The sequence below is a fragment of the Suricata suricatta genome, chromosome 8 (genome assembly GCF_006229205.1).
Source record: "Suricata suricatta isolate VVHF042 chromosome 8, meerkat_22Aug2017_6uvM2_HiC, whole genome shotgun sequence".
NCBI classification, from domain to species: domain Eukaryota; kingdom Metazoa; phylum Chordata; class Mammalia; order Carnivora; family Herpestidae; genus Suricata; species Suricata suricatta.
Genome location: NC_043707.1, coordinates 111827125 through 111842407, shown reverse-complemented (window position 1 = coordinate 111842407; position 15283 = coordinate 111827125). Strand labels below are relative to the sequence as shown.

The window sequence follows — 15283 nt, the reverse complement described above, 5'->3', positions numbered from 1 at the left end:
GCATGTAGAATCCAGCAGTGTATAAAACAAAACAGAGCAAGCATATAGCATGACTCCTTTCTCTCACATTCTTTGACATCTACTTTCAAAATATATCCAAGGGCACCTGGATAGCTCAGTCAGTTGAGGGTTCGATGTTGGCTCACATCATGATCTCACGGTTTGTGAATCTGAGCCCCGCGTCAGGCTCTGTGCTGACAGCTCAAAGCCTGGAGTCTGCTTCGGATTCTGAGTCGCTCGCTCTCTCTCTCTCTCTCTCTCTCTCTCTCTCAAAAATAAAACATTAAAAAATTTTTAAAAACCAAAACCCCCCAATATATCCAGAATCCCACCACTTTTCACCATCTCCACTGCTCTTCCCCCTGGTCCACACCAACATCTCTCAACTGAGTTTCCGTAATAGCCTGCTACCTGACCTCACTCTCCACAGAAGCCAGAACGGTGCCACTAAAACATGTCAGGTCTTGTCACTCCTTCAAGCAAACCTGGAGGAGTCCCCACTTTAGTCAGGATAAAAGTCAAGATCCTTACAATCACCAGCGAAGCGCTACATGATCTGAGCTCCCAGTGGTCTTCCCGTCCTCACCTCCTACGGCTCTCCCTCAGCTCACTCCACCTGAGTCATCGGGGGCCTTGGAGTTCCTTGAGCTGGAGGGGAAACAGGGAGTCGTGAGAGTAAGCCCCGGGCAGACACCACAGGTTCCCCCTGCTCTTCCCTGAAGTTCACCAGTTTTTCACAACTAAACACTTCTGTTTGTTATGTAGTTGAGGTGCAGGGGGTGCAAGACCAACCGTGCCAGGTATTAGAGGCAAAGATCAAATATATATATACATACTTTTTAAAAATTAAACCACACCCACTTAAAGGATGCCTGGTCAACTTCTTCTTGAGAGTGACCTTTTGAAATAGTTACAGCTACCAGAGGAGATGCCATAATCAGATCTCACGGCCTCATTTCCATGATTACCTCCCTGGTGTGGCCGGAGGCTGGTGAGGCCAATGGGCATAGGCCTTGGTGTCAAAGTGGGAGAGACACACAGACCTGATCACAGTTATAGGGCATGGTTTTGGCAGCAACAGCCTCTGTCTAAAGGGGCAGGGCCACGGTGAGGGGGAGTGCAGCTTAACCAGGACCTCTGACAGGGACTTGTGGATGCCTCCAAATGGAGGAAGGAGAGAACCAGAAGAGCAGAGGCAAAGGCCAGAGTTGATATGGAGGTTGGTGTTGACTCGACATGGACATGACCCCTTGTCAAGGACTCTAGAAGCCCTGTTATCTGTCAGCAGCAGAGTTTAAGAAGGAGCTCTGGAGAGTTTAGATTTACTATGAAGGACGATCACCCTTGGAAAAAAGCTGGATGGTGGATTGGAGGTAAAAAGCCACCAACTCTGGGGCACCTGGGTGGCTCAATCGGTTAAGAGGCGCACTTCGGCTAAGGTCATGATATCACCATTAGTGGGTTGGAGCCCAGAGCCCCTGTTGACTCAGTGCTCGTGGCAGGGAGCCTGCTTGGGATTCTCTCTCCTCTCTCTGCCCCTCCCCTGCTTACTATCTCCCTCTTTCAAAAAAAATTAAATAAATAAATAAAAATAGGTATTAAAGAGTTTTTAAAAATGTAAAAACCATCTGAAGCAGGTTGTCCAAGGGCACGTAGGCGAAGGTGGCCCATAGTTTTATGGGTGGAGCCAGAGGATTCGGCCGAGGCCTGTTTGCCCCAGTACCGAGCACCTACCGCACCGGGGCGCTGCACCTCACTCACAACACGGCTCCTCCCGCAGCCCTGGACGCTGACAGACAGCCAGGAGCAAGGTCTGCGAGCGCCTAGAGGCGGGGGCGGGCCCGAGGGCGGGGCCTTGAGGAAGGGGGCGGGCTGAACTAGGGCTTCCGGCGGGTGAGCGCGGAAGCAAGATGGCCACCACCAAGCGTGTGCTGTACGTGGGTGAGCAGGCTCAGAGTTAGGCGGAATCGGGGCGAACCGGCGGGGAGGGGATCCCGGGGTGGGAGCAGGCCGCGTCTACGAACGCGGAGGGCGGCGAGCCGTTGTAGAGGCGGGGTCAATGGCGGTTTTGTTCTGCTTCAGGGAGTTAGCTCGAGACGTAGCGGTCTTTCCGGCTCCCTTCCAAGCCGGCTGAGCTCGAACAGGAACCCCTTCACCCCCAGGACCCGGAGGATTGGTAGAGGAAGATTATGGGGCTCCAGATCTTCGCGCTTATTCATTTTATAGACACTCACCGGCAGCGATGGCTCAGTCCTGGCCCCTGCCCTAAAGGAAGGAGTTCCCTGAATAGCCCAGTAGAAGTGAGAGTAACCTCAATAGCGCTTTGTGGCCAAAGTAGAGGCAGTTCTGTTTACCGAAGGGAGCAGCAAGAGCAAAACCCCGAACATGTGAAATATACTTATACGTGGGGCAAAGGAGTCATCTTGGGGGAAGCGCAGGGAATTGAGGAAGCAAAGGGAAAGAGGGTGAAGACGTTGGCGGGGCTCAGGTTATGAAGAGCTTTGTGTACGCTGCTAAGGAGTTTATACTTCATCCTGAGGACAGTGGCAAATCTTTGAAGGGATTTAAGCAGGGAAGTAGTGGGTTAAAATCTGTATGATCCCAGGATCGCTCCAGTTGGCTGTGTGGGGAGGAGAGAGAGGCCAGGTAAGCTATTGCAGTAATCGTGGCGCTAAAATGAGCCTATGCGAGAAGGGTAAAGAGGTGTGTTTCATTAACTACGGGTGAGGAAGCCAATGAGAAGGGTGCTTTTGTACCCAGAGGACTGGATGGAGCATCCCTTCTTGGCTATCGCATGCTAAGTGGGCTGCAGGGACTTCTCAAGAGAATGGAAGACAGTGGTTCAGAAAGCTTTGGCTTGTTTGCAGGTGGGCTGGCAGAGGAGGTGGACGACAAAGTGCTTCATGCTGCTTTTATCCCTTTTGGAGACATCACAGATATTCAGATTCCTCTGGATTATGAAACAGGTGAGTCCTTTTCATGTCTCTCATGTTCAGAACCCTAAGAGGAAAATAATTTGAAAAAATTCTAAATATGATTGATAATGTAGGAAAGTTCAAGAGGGTGCCTAAGTAGGGCAGAGTATGATCAAGATCTTGCGGCAGAAGGAATGTCCTGAGGCCTGTGGTTGTAAGCTCTAACATAACTTGGCAGCGTCCCATCTGTTGAGTGTGAGAAAACATTTTCACTGGCCCCAGTAGAAGTAGGTTTTCAACTATAGGGAGATCAGACTTCTTTCAGACGACCTGCTGGGTACCCTTCCACCCCTGCGCCTTTCTTGGCAGCTGTACTGTTAATCAGGGCGGCAGGGAAGCTCCTCATCAACTGAGGGGCTTTGGCCCCTGCGTACCTGGGGGAGTTTTCCTTCCATTGCTATCACAGGTACAGTGCAGGTTTTCTGTTTTCTCTTTGTTGTCTTTTTTAAGATTAGAGTTTTAGGCATAGATCAGTCACCCATCCCGCATGATTATTAGCAAGGTCTTTAAATTCTCTGGGCCTGTGATCTTTATCTGTGAAAAAACAATATGGCCATACTTTGGAGATACTGCAGGTTTGGTTCCAGACCACTGCAGTCAAACCAATGTCGCAGTAAGATGCGTCAAATGAATTTTTTAGTTTTCCACATAAAAGTTACATTAAACTATACTGTTGTCTATTACGTGTGCAATAACATTATGTCTAAAACAGTGTGCCACCTTAATTAAAACATGTTCCTGCTGAAAAATGCTACCCATGACATGAATTTTCAGAGAGTTGTAATCACTAATCACAGATCACCATAACAAATATAATAATGACGAAAAAGCTTGAAATACTGCAACAATTACCAAAATGTGACACAGACACAAAGTGAGCAAATACTATTGGGAAACTGGTGCTGACAGAATTGCTTGGTGCAGGTTCCCTTCTCGGTTTGTAAAAGATTGGATCTTTGAGGCACAACTAAGCAACATGTAATAATACAGGTGCACCTGTAAGGTTACAGTGATTCTCGGAAGTTGGTTGGCTTAATTAGATTAGAACTATCATGCTTGGCCTTTTTAGTCAGATCAGCATTTTTCTGATAAAGAGTAAGATTGTTAATCCGGGTTTTAAGATTCATGCTTTATGCAGGGTTGATGCTCAAAATGTGTATTTGGGACCAATAATTGATAAGTTAAATAACTTAATTTTTCTACTTGCCTTGTGTGCAGGGGTTAAGGCTTTAACTTGGCTTTGGTAAGAATTGAAGAACTTAAAGACTAAAAGTACAGTTCATTCTTTAGCCATGTTTTCTAAAAGACAGAATTCAATATTGCTGGAAATATTGTTTAAACTGGGAAGAATCAAAGAAGGAGATTCCTCCTTCCAAATAGTGATTGGGTAGAATTTCTAGCATCTGGATATGACGTGATTAACTTCCCTTTCCTTGTGACCACATTTCTTCCCATTGCCCCCAGTGGTAATTACTTGTTTTGTTTTTCCTTTTTCTTTTTTTTCCCAGAAAAGCACCGAGGATTTGCTTTTGTTGAATTCGAGTTGGCGGAGGTGAGAAAATTCTCTGTTACTTCTGGTGTTTGGCTTGTGTTCGTGTTGTTACTGATTACAAAGGGAGCAGGTCTCCATTTGATTAGGTGTCGAGGCCCCTTGCTGAGGTTTCCGTAGAGACATGAAGTGCTTCTTAATGGAAGGCTTCCCTTCAGTTCATAACATTTGGACGGTTAACAACACAGACCTGCCCTCCTCTGTACAGCCGCTGCAGCCCTGCTCATTGAGCGTTCACTCCTGCCTGGCTGTGGTGCTGATTGTCTCTTAGGCCTTCCTCTAGATGGCAGATTGCTGAAGTGTTCTTTGTTGGACATACATACAACCCAGGCAGGAGGTACAGATGTGACTCTTCCCTGTTTTGTTTTAATTTTGTTTTTCCGCTGCTGAGTATGTGTTTAGACACCACAGGAAGCTAACCTTGTACCTTGTCTTGTCTTGACAGGATGCTGCAGCAGCTATTGACAACATGGTATGGCTGAGACTCTTCACTCCTAACTCAGGTTGCTTTCTGGTGGTACAGAGAGTGCCTGCTCCTAGACTGGTTTGCTGAACCTCCGAAGTTACGAGGTTGGACGGGGAAGGACAAATTGTCATTGTGTGTAAATACTCACTGTGAATTGAGTGAGTCCTTACTCAAACGGCCTTCCCCGTTTACTAGTGATCTAAATTCTAATCATCCCTGTTGGCCCATTTCTCACGGGCTGCCCCATGTCTAGGATAATAAATTACAAACACTAAGGAAGTTGATTGCACAGTGAGATTGCACATTTTGCAAAAGAGGCTGAATTTCCCAAAATGTGAGACCAATGACAAGAAGAGAAATTCAGTAAGGATAATGGCAGAGTGTGTTACTGCTGCAGAAGAGTTGAATACCTTGGAGAGGTCTTTGGGAATAGTGATGAACCTCTGTAGTATTTGTGGGGTCTTTAAGGTCTTTGTGATTTTCATATCAGATAGGAAGTGTAGTCATACTATACTGTTGATGGAATCTTGTTGGAAAAAACACTGCAAACTCATCAGCATCCATTACATCTTTGCTCTACAAATCAGTACATAGTTAAACCTGAAATTTATAAGAAAATCATTTCCCTTATTTTTAGTTTTATCACAGTAAAGTCCTGGTCCATGGTGTGTGGGGATTTTTTTCCTTTTTCCTCCTTCTCTTTTTACACTGAAGTTGTCCTCACTGCTCTAAATGGATTTATGTTAAGTGCCCTTTTCCAGTACCAGCTATCTTTGGATGATAAAGTTCTGGTGCCTGTTCACAAAATATATTCCTTAGCCTTCAGAGATCATTTCTCACCATCTCAAAGCAGATCTTGACTTTTGAAGTGAACCCAAGTACTCGAAACTACACTGACCCGTGTAATTCCAGAGCACTCTGGACCTGGAGTTGCTTTCAGGAGCACCCCCGGGGGGAGATTGTAGCCCTGCGCCTGCCGTGTGGTAGGCACGCAGCTTGCCGTTAGGGGCTCAGGCATTAAGGGAGCATGTCTCAGGTATATTAGAAGCAAATGCAAAGCTGTCTGACTCTCTTGACCTGACATGAGTTTAAACAGCTGGATTTTCGATCTTTTCAGAATGAATCTGAGCTCTTTGGACGGACAATTCGTGTCAATTTGGCAAAGCCAATGAGGATTAAGGAAGGCTCCTCCAGACCCGGTGAGTGGGGGGCAACCACAGATTCCCCATCACATCCCCAGTGTGGCATTCTCATTTCTGTTCGCTTGGAAGTAGGCACTGAATGCTGCTCCAGATGGATAGTAGAGGATGGTTCACGTTGGCAAAGGGCATGCGCCAATTTGTGGGGAATTAAAAGAGTTTGAGCTTATCTCTCCCGCAGTTTTTCGGCGCTTTGTTCATCAAGGGCTGGAACCGGCGAGGCTGCACCTTCACTCTTGGTGTCGTTTTTGTACTTAGCCTCTCATGAGCTGGAGTGCAGGGCAGACATTGCCATTAGGAACTTTCCTTACCCGTGGGAGTTTCTCAGCGGAAGCCCCTGGGCCACCGAGTATGTTCCATTCTGCTGACCAAAGCAGCTAGTGAGCAGTTGGCTGGTAGTTTGAGTTTCTTAGCATCTGTTCGGTTCTTCTCCTTGCAGTGTGGTCGGACGATGACTGGTTGAAGAAGTTTTCTGGGAAGACTCTCGAAGAGAATAAAGAGGAAGAAGGGTCGGAGCCTTCCCAGGTGGAGACCCAGGAGGTGGGAGTGAAGGCGTGTGCTCCCGCAGGAAACTCGTTTTTAAGTTTTTACGGAAGTTTGCAAATGCATATACAAAAGCAGAGAGAATGAAAAACAAAGTCTTGGTGTTGTGGTGAAGGTGGTGTCGAGTGAGTGAGTGAGAGGCTGTAGTTCTTGTAGTCTTGTGCCCTGTGTAGTGAGCTGCTCGGCCCTGCCCAGGCCCGTGTCGGGGCTGCCTGCTGACGAGGAGGAAGCCTGAGGTGAGGAGGGTGAACGATGCTCCTCCGTGTCACTGCCCCTCTTCAGGGGAGGCAGGCCGGGCTGGTGGCACCTCCCCTCAGTCTGTACACAGGTTCGAGGCTCTCCCTCCCCAGGAGGAGCCTGCCAGCACTCTTTTCTGACTCGAAGATTCCCCTCTCCTCCTGTGATTGTTGTTCTCTGGATTTCGTTCTTGGCTCATGGTGTCTCTCTCCCCTTCTCTGTCTCCCCTTCTCGCCTTGGTTAAATTAAAATTTTTTTTCAGTGTTTATATTTATTTTTGAGAGAGAGAGCAGGAGTTGAGGAGGAGCAGAGAGAGAGAGGGAGACACAGAATCCAAAGCAGATTCCAGGCTCTGAGCTGTCAGCATAGAGCCCAACGCAGGGCTCGAACTCACAGACTACAAGATCATGACCTGAGCTGAAGTCAGACACCTAACTGACTGAGCCACCCAGGTTCCCCAGTGGTCACTGATTTTTTTGCAGCCTCTCCCATGCAGTTGCCTTTCCTGGCCTCTGTTTCTAGCGTCCAGCTTTCAGACTTTTTGGCTACAAGTCTCACAGGCGGCTTAGAGTTGCCCAGCATGGGTGCCCTCCTGTCTCTAATCTTGTTCTCCATCTTGTCGATTTGCCGCCATCCAGCCACACACACATTGACCCAAGCCAGAAATTTGGTTGCAAAGCAGAGCACACACATGGCCTTAGTCCAAGGAGTAATCTTGGACCCCCTCTTTATTTATTTATTTTTAAAAATTTTTTATGTTTTTTATTTATTTTTGAGAGACAGAGAGAGACAGCGCGAGCAGGGGAGGGTCAGAGAGAGAGGCAGACACAGAATCTGAAGCAAGCTCCAGGCTCGGAGCTAGCTGTCAGCACAGAGCCCGACACGGGGCTCGAACCCACGAACCGTGAGATCATGACCTGAGCCGAAGCCGGACACTTAACCGAGTGAGCCACCCAGGCGCCCCTTGTGCCCCCTCTTTAAAACAGAGCCAGCACGGGGGTGCCTGGAAGGCTCGGTTGAGCGTCCAACTTCAGCTCAGGTCATAATCTCGCAGTTCGAGCCCGGCATCAGGCTCTGTGCTGATAGCTCAGAGCCTGGAGCCCACTTCAGATTCTGTGTCTCCCTCTCTCTCTGCCCTTCCCCGGCTCATACTCTTTTTCTCTCTCAAAAATAAACATTAAAAAAAAATTTTTAAAACAGCCAGCACATCATCAAATGCTGCCAAGTTTCTTCTAAGACTTTCCTGAGTCCCACTTCTCACTTTGACACATTGCTCCAGTTAGCTTCTCCTCGTGTGGATAATTGCAGAAGCTCCCTAACTATTCTGGCTGCCGACCTCTCTCTAGTCCTTCATCAAGACAGCCGGAATGATCTGTTTATTTTTTTAATGTTTTATTTTATTTTTGAGAGAGAGAGAGAGAGAGACGGTTTGAGCAGGGGAGGGTCAGAGAGAGGGAGACACAGAATCTGAAGACAGGCTTCAGACTCTGAGCTGTCAGCACAGAGCCCAACGCGGAGCTCGAACCCACTAACTGTGAGATCATGACCTGAGCCGAAGCCGAACGCTCAACCGACTGAGCCACCCAGGCGCCCTGGAATGATCTGTTTAAAGCACAGACTGAGTCAGAATCTGTGACTCCCTCTCTCTCTGCCCCTTTCCCAGCTCATGGTGTGTTTCTCAAAAAGTAAATAAAACATTAAAACAATTTTATTAAATAAATAAATAAGTAAAGCACAGACGGAGCCCCTGACTCCTGCTGAGAACTCTGCGTTGGCTCCCATCGTCCTGTCCTGAGGGAGAAAGTTGGGGGGTGCTCCCCAGTTCCTGTCCCCCCACCTCGCTGTCTCCCTTCCACTCCCCTATTCTAGTCCCCACTTCACACTCAGGAAAAGCAGTCTGTTACACTGTACGTCTTTGCTTTTGTGCAGGCTGCTCTGCTGTTTCTTGCCTGTCTCTAGGCAGTAATTCTGTGAGCGCAGGGGCCGTGTATTAAATATCTTAAGAATTAAAAAGTGAGGTGGACGAATGTGGTTAAGAGCCTGGGCTCCGGGGCGGGATGGTGTGGGATGATTTAGGCCTGAAGTCCAGCTTCACCACTTAACCACTTCTCTGACCTTGCGCAAGTTACTGAACTTCATTGTACCTCAGTTTCCCCACCTCTAAAATGGGGATAAAGAGCAGTACTGATTGATCTTTAGGGTGCTTGTAAAGAATTGAAGAGCTAGTATATGTAACCTTCAGAGAATAGTACCTGTACTTCGCAGGTGCTACGTGAATGTTCGCTGCTGCCGTTGCTGGTGGCTGATAGTGATAGTATCCTCCGTGCCAGCAGGAGACCTCAGTGCACATGTGACTTTTCTCTGGGGAACATGTGACGCCTGCAGATGTCTCCTTATCCTTTTCTTGGCCTTGTCTCCTTGGGGTATGAATCAAGGCCCCTGCCTCCCCGCTGTCTTCTGTGGAGGTAGGGGCCGTTGTAGCCAGCCTGTGGTACGCAGGACCGAACAGAGGGAGGAGGTGGCGTCTTACTTCACTAGAGTGAGGTGGGTTTGAATGTGTTGAGAGCTGTGTTCTGCAGGCCAGGAAGGTGTCCTGTGACTGCAGGGCAGGGGGAAGCGAGGTGGCGTCTGGGGGTGAGTGTAATGAGCCTGTGGGGTGCGGCTCAGGTTAGCTGGTGCTGGGGTGTCCTGTCACTAGGTGTCTGGCTGGGGGCTGCGGCCGTGGCCTTCCCTTTCACGGCCCGGCGCCTTCCCTATCAGCACCTTGCTGCAGCCCGCTCGAGGCTGTTGGGTTCTTGGTGTGTTTTCAGAATACTCACTCTGCTACTTGGGGGCTTTGGAGTTCTGTCCAACCTAATGATTTCTCCTGCACCCAGGGAGAGCCCGCTGTGAAAAAGGCCCGGTCAAACCCTCAGGTGTACATGGACATCAAGATTGGGAACAAGCCAGCCGGCCGCATCCAGATGCTCCTGCGTTCAGATGTTGTTCCCATGACGGCAGGTGAGCGGGCCTCCGGGCCGGATGCCGGTGGCTGAGCACGGGCCTTCCCAGGTTCTCACTGCCACAGTTCTTGTGCCCTGGACACTCTTTCTGACCTGTGTTGACTTGAGGCATCTCAGATCCTGGGATCTGGGAAGAAATGAGGCTGAGCAGGCACATTTGAAGTTTTATAGGTGCTGGTTTACTATTTTTAACAATAATAATTTTTTTTTAAACACAAGTAAACACGCTAAAAAACAAAACAAAACACAACTACCATGTACACATACTCCAATAGTACTGAAAGCACTGAGTTGAAAACTGAGTCTTTCCCCTTCTCTCCTCATCCAGTTTTACTCTCCAGAACTAACTACTGTCAACTAAGTGTCTTGAGTCTGTCTAGTATAAGTAGTGACTTCTATTTTTTCATTTTCTTACGTCTCATTTTATTATGTAGGCATCTAGTTTAGAAAGTCAGTTTCACAAAGTTTGTCGTGAAAAACCACACTCACACTCCCTGGTACTGTGCCTACCCCGCCCCAACACCATCTGCTGCTCCTCAGAGACAGCCCGTTTCACCTGTCAGCTGGTTGTTCTGGTTTTGGTGTTGGTAGACGAGAGGCTTAGGTTGCTGCTCCCTGGTTTTTTCATTTTCAACATCGCTTGGCTTCCCACTTCAGGAGATAATCAGCTTTTTAGGTCCCTTTCCCTGCCCCTTCATCTTCCTTATATTTAGAGTTACCATAAGCTTGGTTAAGTCAGAGGTTATTTTAACCATTTAACATCATACCGTAGTAATTTCTGTTCACGCACAGCATTTTGTCTTCCTGGGGTTTGTCATTGTCTTGTTTTCACGAAAGCTTAGTCTGCGCGTTTATTCTTGATGCTCTCCCAAGTTCTGCCGCCTGTGTAAATCTCTCCTCATGTTCACACACACCAGATCTGTCGGTTTCCCTCTCCTGGAGAAGTCCTCTTTGGAGCCTTCTGACTCTCCAGCCTGGACCATTGCTTTCCAGGCCTACGGCCCAGCTAGTGTCACAGGGTCTCCTATGTTCTCTGCTGTTTGGGTGTATTCCCTCATTTTAGTAGAAGACCTGCCTCTGTAGCATCTGCAGGAAAGAGCTTGGGAGGTAAGTCTTTTGAGACTGAAATCTAAACACAAGTACATTCTCACTTGATTGATAGGGTATACAATTCTAGAGAAGTCTGTCATTCTGATTCTTGATCCTTTATGTAAAGCCCTTTTTTTCTCTCCAGTGCTGAGCTGTCCAATATAGTAGCCACTAGCCAAGTGTGACTGGTTAGTTTTTTTTTTTTAATGTTTATTTATTATTGAGAGACAAAAAGAGACAGAGCATGAGCAGGGGAGGGACAGGCAGAGGGGAAGACACAGAATCAGAAGCAGGCTCCAGGCTCTGAGCCATCAGCCCAGAGCCTGACGTGGGGCTTGAACTCACAAACCGGGAGATCATGACCTAAGCTGAAGTCAGACACTTAACTGACTGAACCACCCAGGTGCCCCCCAAGTACTTTTATTTTTTAATTGTTTTTTTTTTAATGTTTATTTTTGAGAGAGAGAGAGAGAGACTGTGAGCAGAAGAGGAGCAGAGAGTCAGGGAGACATAAAATCTGAAGCAGGCTCCAAGTTCTGAGCTGTCGGCACAGAGCCCGACATGGGGCTTAAACTCACGAACCTAGAGATCATGACCCGAGTCAGTCAGATACTTAACCAACTGAGCCACCCAGCTGCCCCTACACTAGCCACATGCTTAAGAGCTGTTAGATAGCCCTGGCCTGGAGGCCTGGAGGGTGTCTGTCCTGTGTTCTGAATGCATGTGCCTTTGGAGAGATCTTACGTCCATCATGCTGGACACTCAGTGGGAACCCCTCTATTGGTTTTCTATTGCTGTTGTTGAAGATTACGACAAGCTTAGTGGCTTACAACAACACGAATTTATTATCTCCCATTCTGGAGGCCAGAAGGCCTTGGAGGCTAAAGTGTGGATGGTGGCTGGTCGCTCCCTTCCTTACTGGAAGCCCTAGGGGAGCGTTTCCAGGGGCTCAGGTTGTCGGCAGAATTCCGTTTCCTGCATCTATAGGACTGAGGTAGCCCATCCTTGCTGCTGTCAGCTGAAGGCTCTTCGCAGTTTCTGAAGGCTTTCTGCCCCTGCTCCCCCGTCTTCACAGTCGGCCGTGGGGGATCCAGTCCCTGTTCCAGGTTCATGATTCTGTTAGGCCTGGCTGGACAGTTGGGGCGGCTTTCCCCACCATCCCGAGCCCTGATCACATCTGCGAAGGCTCTTTTGCCGTAACATGTTCCCGGGTTCCAGGGGCTGGCACGGGTGTCTTTAGGGAGCGGTGTCTCCTGTGTGCCACACCCACAGGACAGTGTTCTGTCCTCCAGGTGGGAAGACTTCTTTCAATTACTTCTTCCCTCTTGTCCCCTCTGATTTCTCTCTTCTCTCTTTCAGGAACCTTCGTAAGTGTCCCTTTTTAAAAAAATATATAGCACTCTGTGCATATTTCACGGATGTAACATTTCATCTTTCTGGGGACATTACTAAAGTTTCTTTCTCCTATGGCTTATGTTTCAAGTCCCTTTTTCCTGAGTAGTTTTGTTAGATTTTGCTTCCTGTTTGGTCTGTTTGTTTTGGTCTTTACTTTTCATGTTAGATGCCTTCCTCATACTTAAGAATGGGGCCCTGACAATCGGCTTGGAAACTTCCTAGGCATCTGTAAGTCTTGCTGGCTGAGGCTTCTGCTGTGGGGTGAGTCATTTGGGGTCTTTCTCTTGTCGGACCCTGGATGTCCGTTTCCCTGACTTCTCTTCTCTTGGACAGCACAGAGTTCTTGAGAAGAGTCTAGTCTCCTGCTAGAGGCTCTTACATCCACCTGCCGGCCATTTTGGTCGGGAGAGATGGGGGCAGTATATAAACTTTAATTTAACCTCCATTTGTCCTGGCCGTACCTCAGCCCTTGGCTGAGTGTAGTCTAGCCCAGTCCAGAGAGCCTCCGTCTCCGCCTGCCGGAGAGCAGGCCTCCAGCTGCCGGGGGAGGGCGCTCGCTGCTTTCTGAAACAGGCTTTCAGCCAGCTTCCCGGTTTCCAGAACCGCCTTCACCCTTGTACCTGAGCTTTTGGCATTTCTGCAACATAAAGGGAGTTGCTTCTCAGCTCTTCTGACTTAAGATCAGCTTTCCTTTTTTTTTTTTTTTTTTTAATGTTTCAATTTTTACTTAAATTCTGGTTAATGAACATAAAATATGAGTTACTAGTTTCAGGAGTAGAATTTAGGGATTCATCACTTAGGGTTTGCCTCACTCTTTTTTTTCCTCCTCCCCCTATGTTCATCTGTTTTGTGTTTTCTTTTTCTTTTTTTTTTTGAGAAAGAGCACATGCAAGTGGGGGAGAGGGGCAGACTGAGATGGGGAGAGAGAGTCTTAAGCAGATTCTGTGCTCAGCATCGTGGTTTTCCCGATGCCACCCACCAGCTCCTGGACCTGCATTCGGATCCTGACACAGGAGAGGTGGCACAGAGCTCCCCGGCCACTGTGCCCACGGCACAGCCCGTCACAAAGCACCTCTTCACGTGGTCAAGGCAGCTTGGCCGGGACTGTCCGTAGGGCCCCGCGGCCACCGACATTTCACGCTTGGCTTCGGTCACTCGCTTCTGTGTCTCACGCGGAATTCAAGGCGAGGTGTGCCCAAGGCCCGAGGAACCGCTCTATTTTTTAACCTCAGCACCTTTTCCCTTCTCCATGCCAGAGAATTTCCGATGCCTGTGTACCCACGAGAAGGGCTTTGGCTTCAAGGGAAGTAGCTTCCACCGCATCATCCCACAGTTCATGTGCCAGGGCGGCGACTTCACGAACCACAACGGCACTGGGGGCAAGTCCATCTACGGGAAGAAATTCGATGATGAGAACTTTATCCTCAAACACACGGGACCAGGTGGGACCTGATCGGGGCGTGGCAGCGCGTGGGGCCAGGCCGGTGGCTGTGGCTTGGGCAGAGGGCTTGGGTCTGCAGGCAAACCGGTCGATGGCCTGGCACCTGCGTGCGGCCTGGCTGGAGCCAGGGAAGCGGCTTCCGTTCCCACACTGCCTCTCCTCCCTGTCCGCCCTCCCTGGGGCCGGGCCCACCTTGTGAGGTCTTAGTCCGTCAGCCCGTTGACCCGTCTCTCTGTCAGATGTTCCTCTCTCTCTCAGTGGTTGGTCCCCAGCAACTGAACAAAAACAACTATACTGAATGCTCATCTTGAAAGTTATGACCACACTTCTTCAAGGGCCCTCAGCACTAGAGTCCCCTGGTTACGGGTGCTCAGTCCCAATCAGAGATGATGATTCCTCCCTCCCTTTACTCCGAAGCCTCCATGTCACCCTCTAAGCTTGGCCCTTGACGTCTTATGACACGGCCTGCTTTGCCTTCCCTCAGGGCAGGGCACGAGCTGTGGCGTGAACCCCATCCCTGCTCCCCTACCTAGAAGCCTGCTGCCTTGTGTAATCCACACCCTCTCTCCTGCTAGATCAGCCCATCCGTGTAAACGTGTATGGTATCTGTGTTTTAAAAAAATCCTTTAACTTGTGTCCCTGTTAGCTGTCACCCATGCCTCTTGATCCCTTTTAAGTAAAACTTCTTGAAAAATCTGCGTACACCCCCTGCCTTTTGTTCTCTCTGTCCCCTTTCTGCCACACTTCTAGCCCCACCCTCTACTGAAACCACTCTTACCATGATGCCAAGAGCATCCATCTTGCTGGTAGCCAGTTCATGGCCCTCCTGTGCCAACTCCCAGCAGCGTTTACACCTCTCCATCTACTGCACAGACGTCCCTCCAGCAGCCAGGGGAGGAGTTCACGTGCCTGTTGTCTCTCCCCCAGGCCTGCTCTCCATGGCCAACTCCGGCCCAAACACCAATGGCTCCCAGTTCTTCCTGACGTGTGACAAGACGGATTGGCTGGATGGCAAGCACGTGGTGTTTGGGGAGGTCACAGAAGGCCTGGAAGTCTTGCGGCAGATTGAGGTGGGTGGCTTCCCCAGGTCCTTGGGTGCGTAGCCCTGTGGGAGAGCTGGAGAGAGGGGCCGCGGCTGCTCCCCAGGAGGGCTGCTCTGCTCAGGCAGGGGTGGGCAGATGGGGAGGGTGTCCCTGAGCCGCTCCTTACTCTCCACCCTCCCTTGTTTCTCCCCTTCTTCTGTCCCCACAAAGGCCCAGGGCAGCAAGGATGGGAAGCCAAAGCAGAAGGTGATCATCGCCGACTGTGGGGAGTACGTGTGAGTCGGCGCAGTCTCGGCTCTGCCCCTGCGCATCCGGGAGCCGTCAGCCTGGGAGCCAGCACCTGC

General features: G+C 49.3%; 1 protein-coding gene across 4 annotated transcripts in view; it reads left to right on the top strand.

Moving 5' to 3' along the window:
• Positions 1 to 1892: 1892 nt before the first annotated feature.
• Positions 1893 to 15283, top strand: part of PPIE (peptidylprolyl isomerase E) — a 16544-nt gene continuing 3153 nt past the window's right edge. The window contains exons 1-10 of one of the 4 annotated variants that reach the window (XM_029946750.1): positions 1893 to 1933; positions 2868 to 2966; positions 4484 to 4527; positions 4970 to 4996; positions 6108 to 6189; positions 6629 to 6729; positions 9846 to 9969; positions 13712 to 13897; positions 14824 to 14966; positions 15150 to 15277. In XM_029946750.1, coding sequence (XP_029802610.1) covers positions 4994 to 4996; positions 6108 to 6189; positions 6629 to 6729; positions 9846 to 9969; positions 13712 to 13897; positions 14824 to 14966; positions 15150 to 15218 — 708 coding nt within the window. In that variant the 5' untranslated portion in view covers positions 1893 to 1933; positions 2868 to 2966; positions 4484 to 4527; positions 4970 to 4993 and the 3' untranslated portion in view covers positions 15219 to 15277. Of the gene's footprint in view, positions 1942 to 2867; positions 2967 to 4483; positions 4528 to 4969; positions 4997 to 5018; positions 5149 to 6107; positions 6190 to 6628; positions 6730 to 9845; positions 9970 to 13711; positions 13898 to 14823; positions 14967 to 15149; positions 15278 to 15283 lie in introns of those variants that run through there. The other 3 variants (XM_029946747.1, XM_029946748.1, XM_029946749.1) reach the window with 3 other exon arrangements.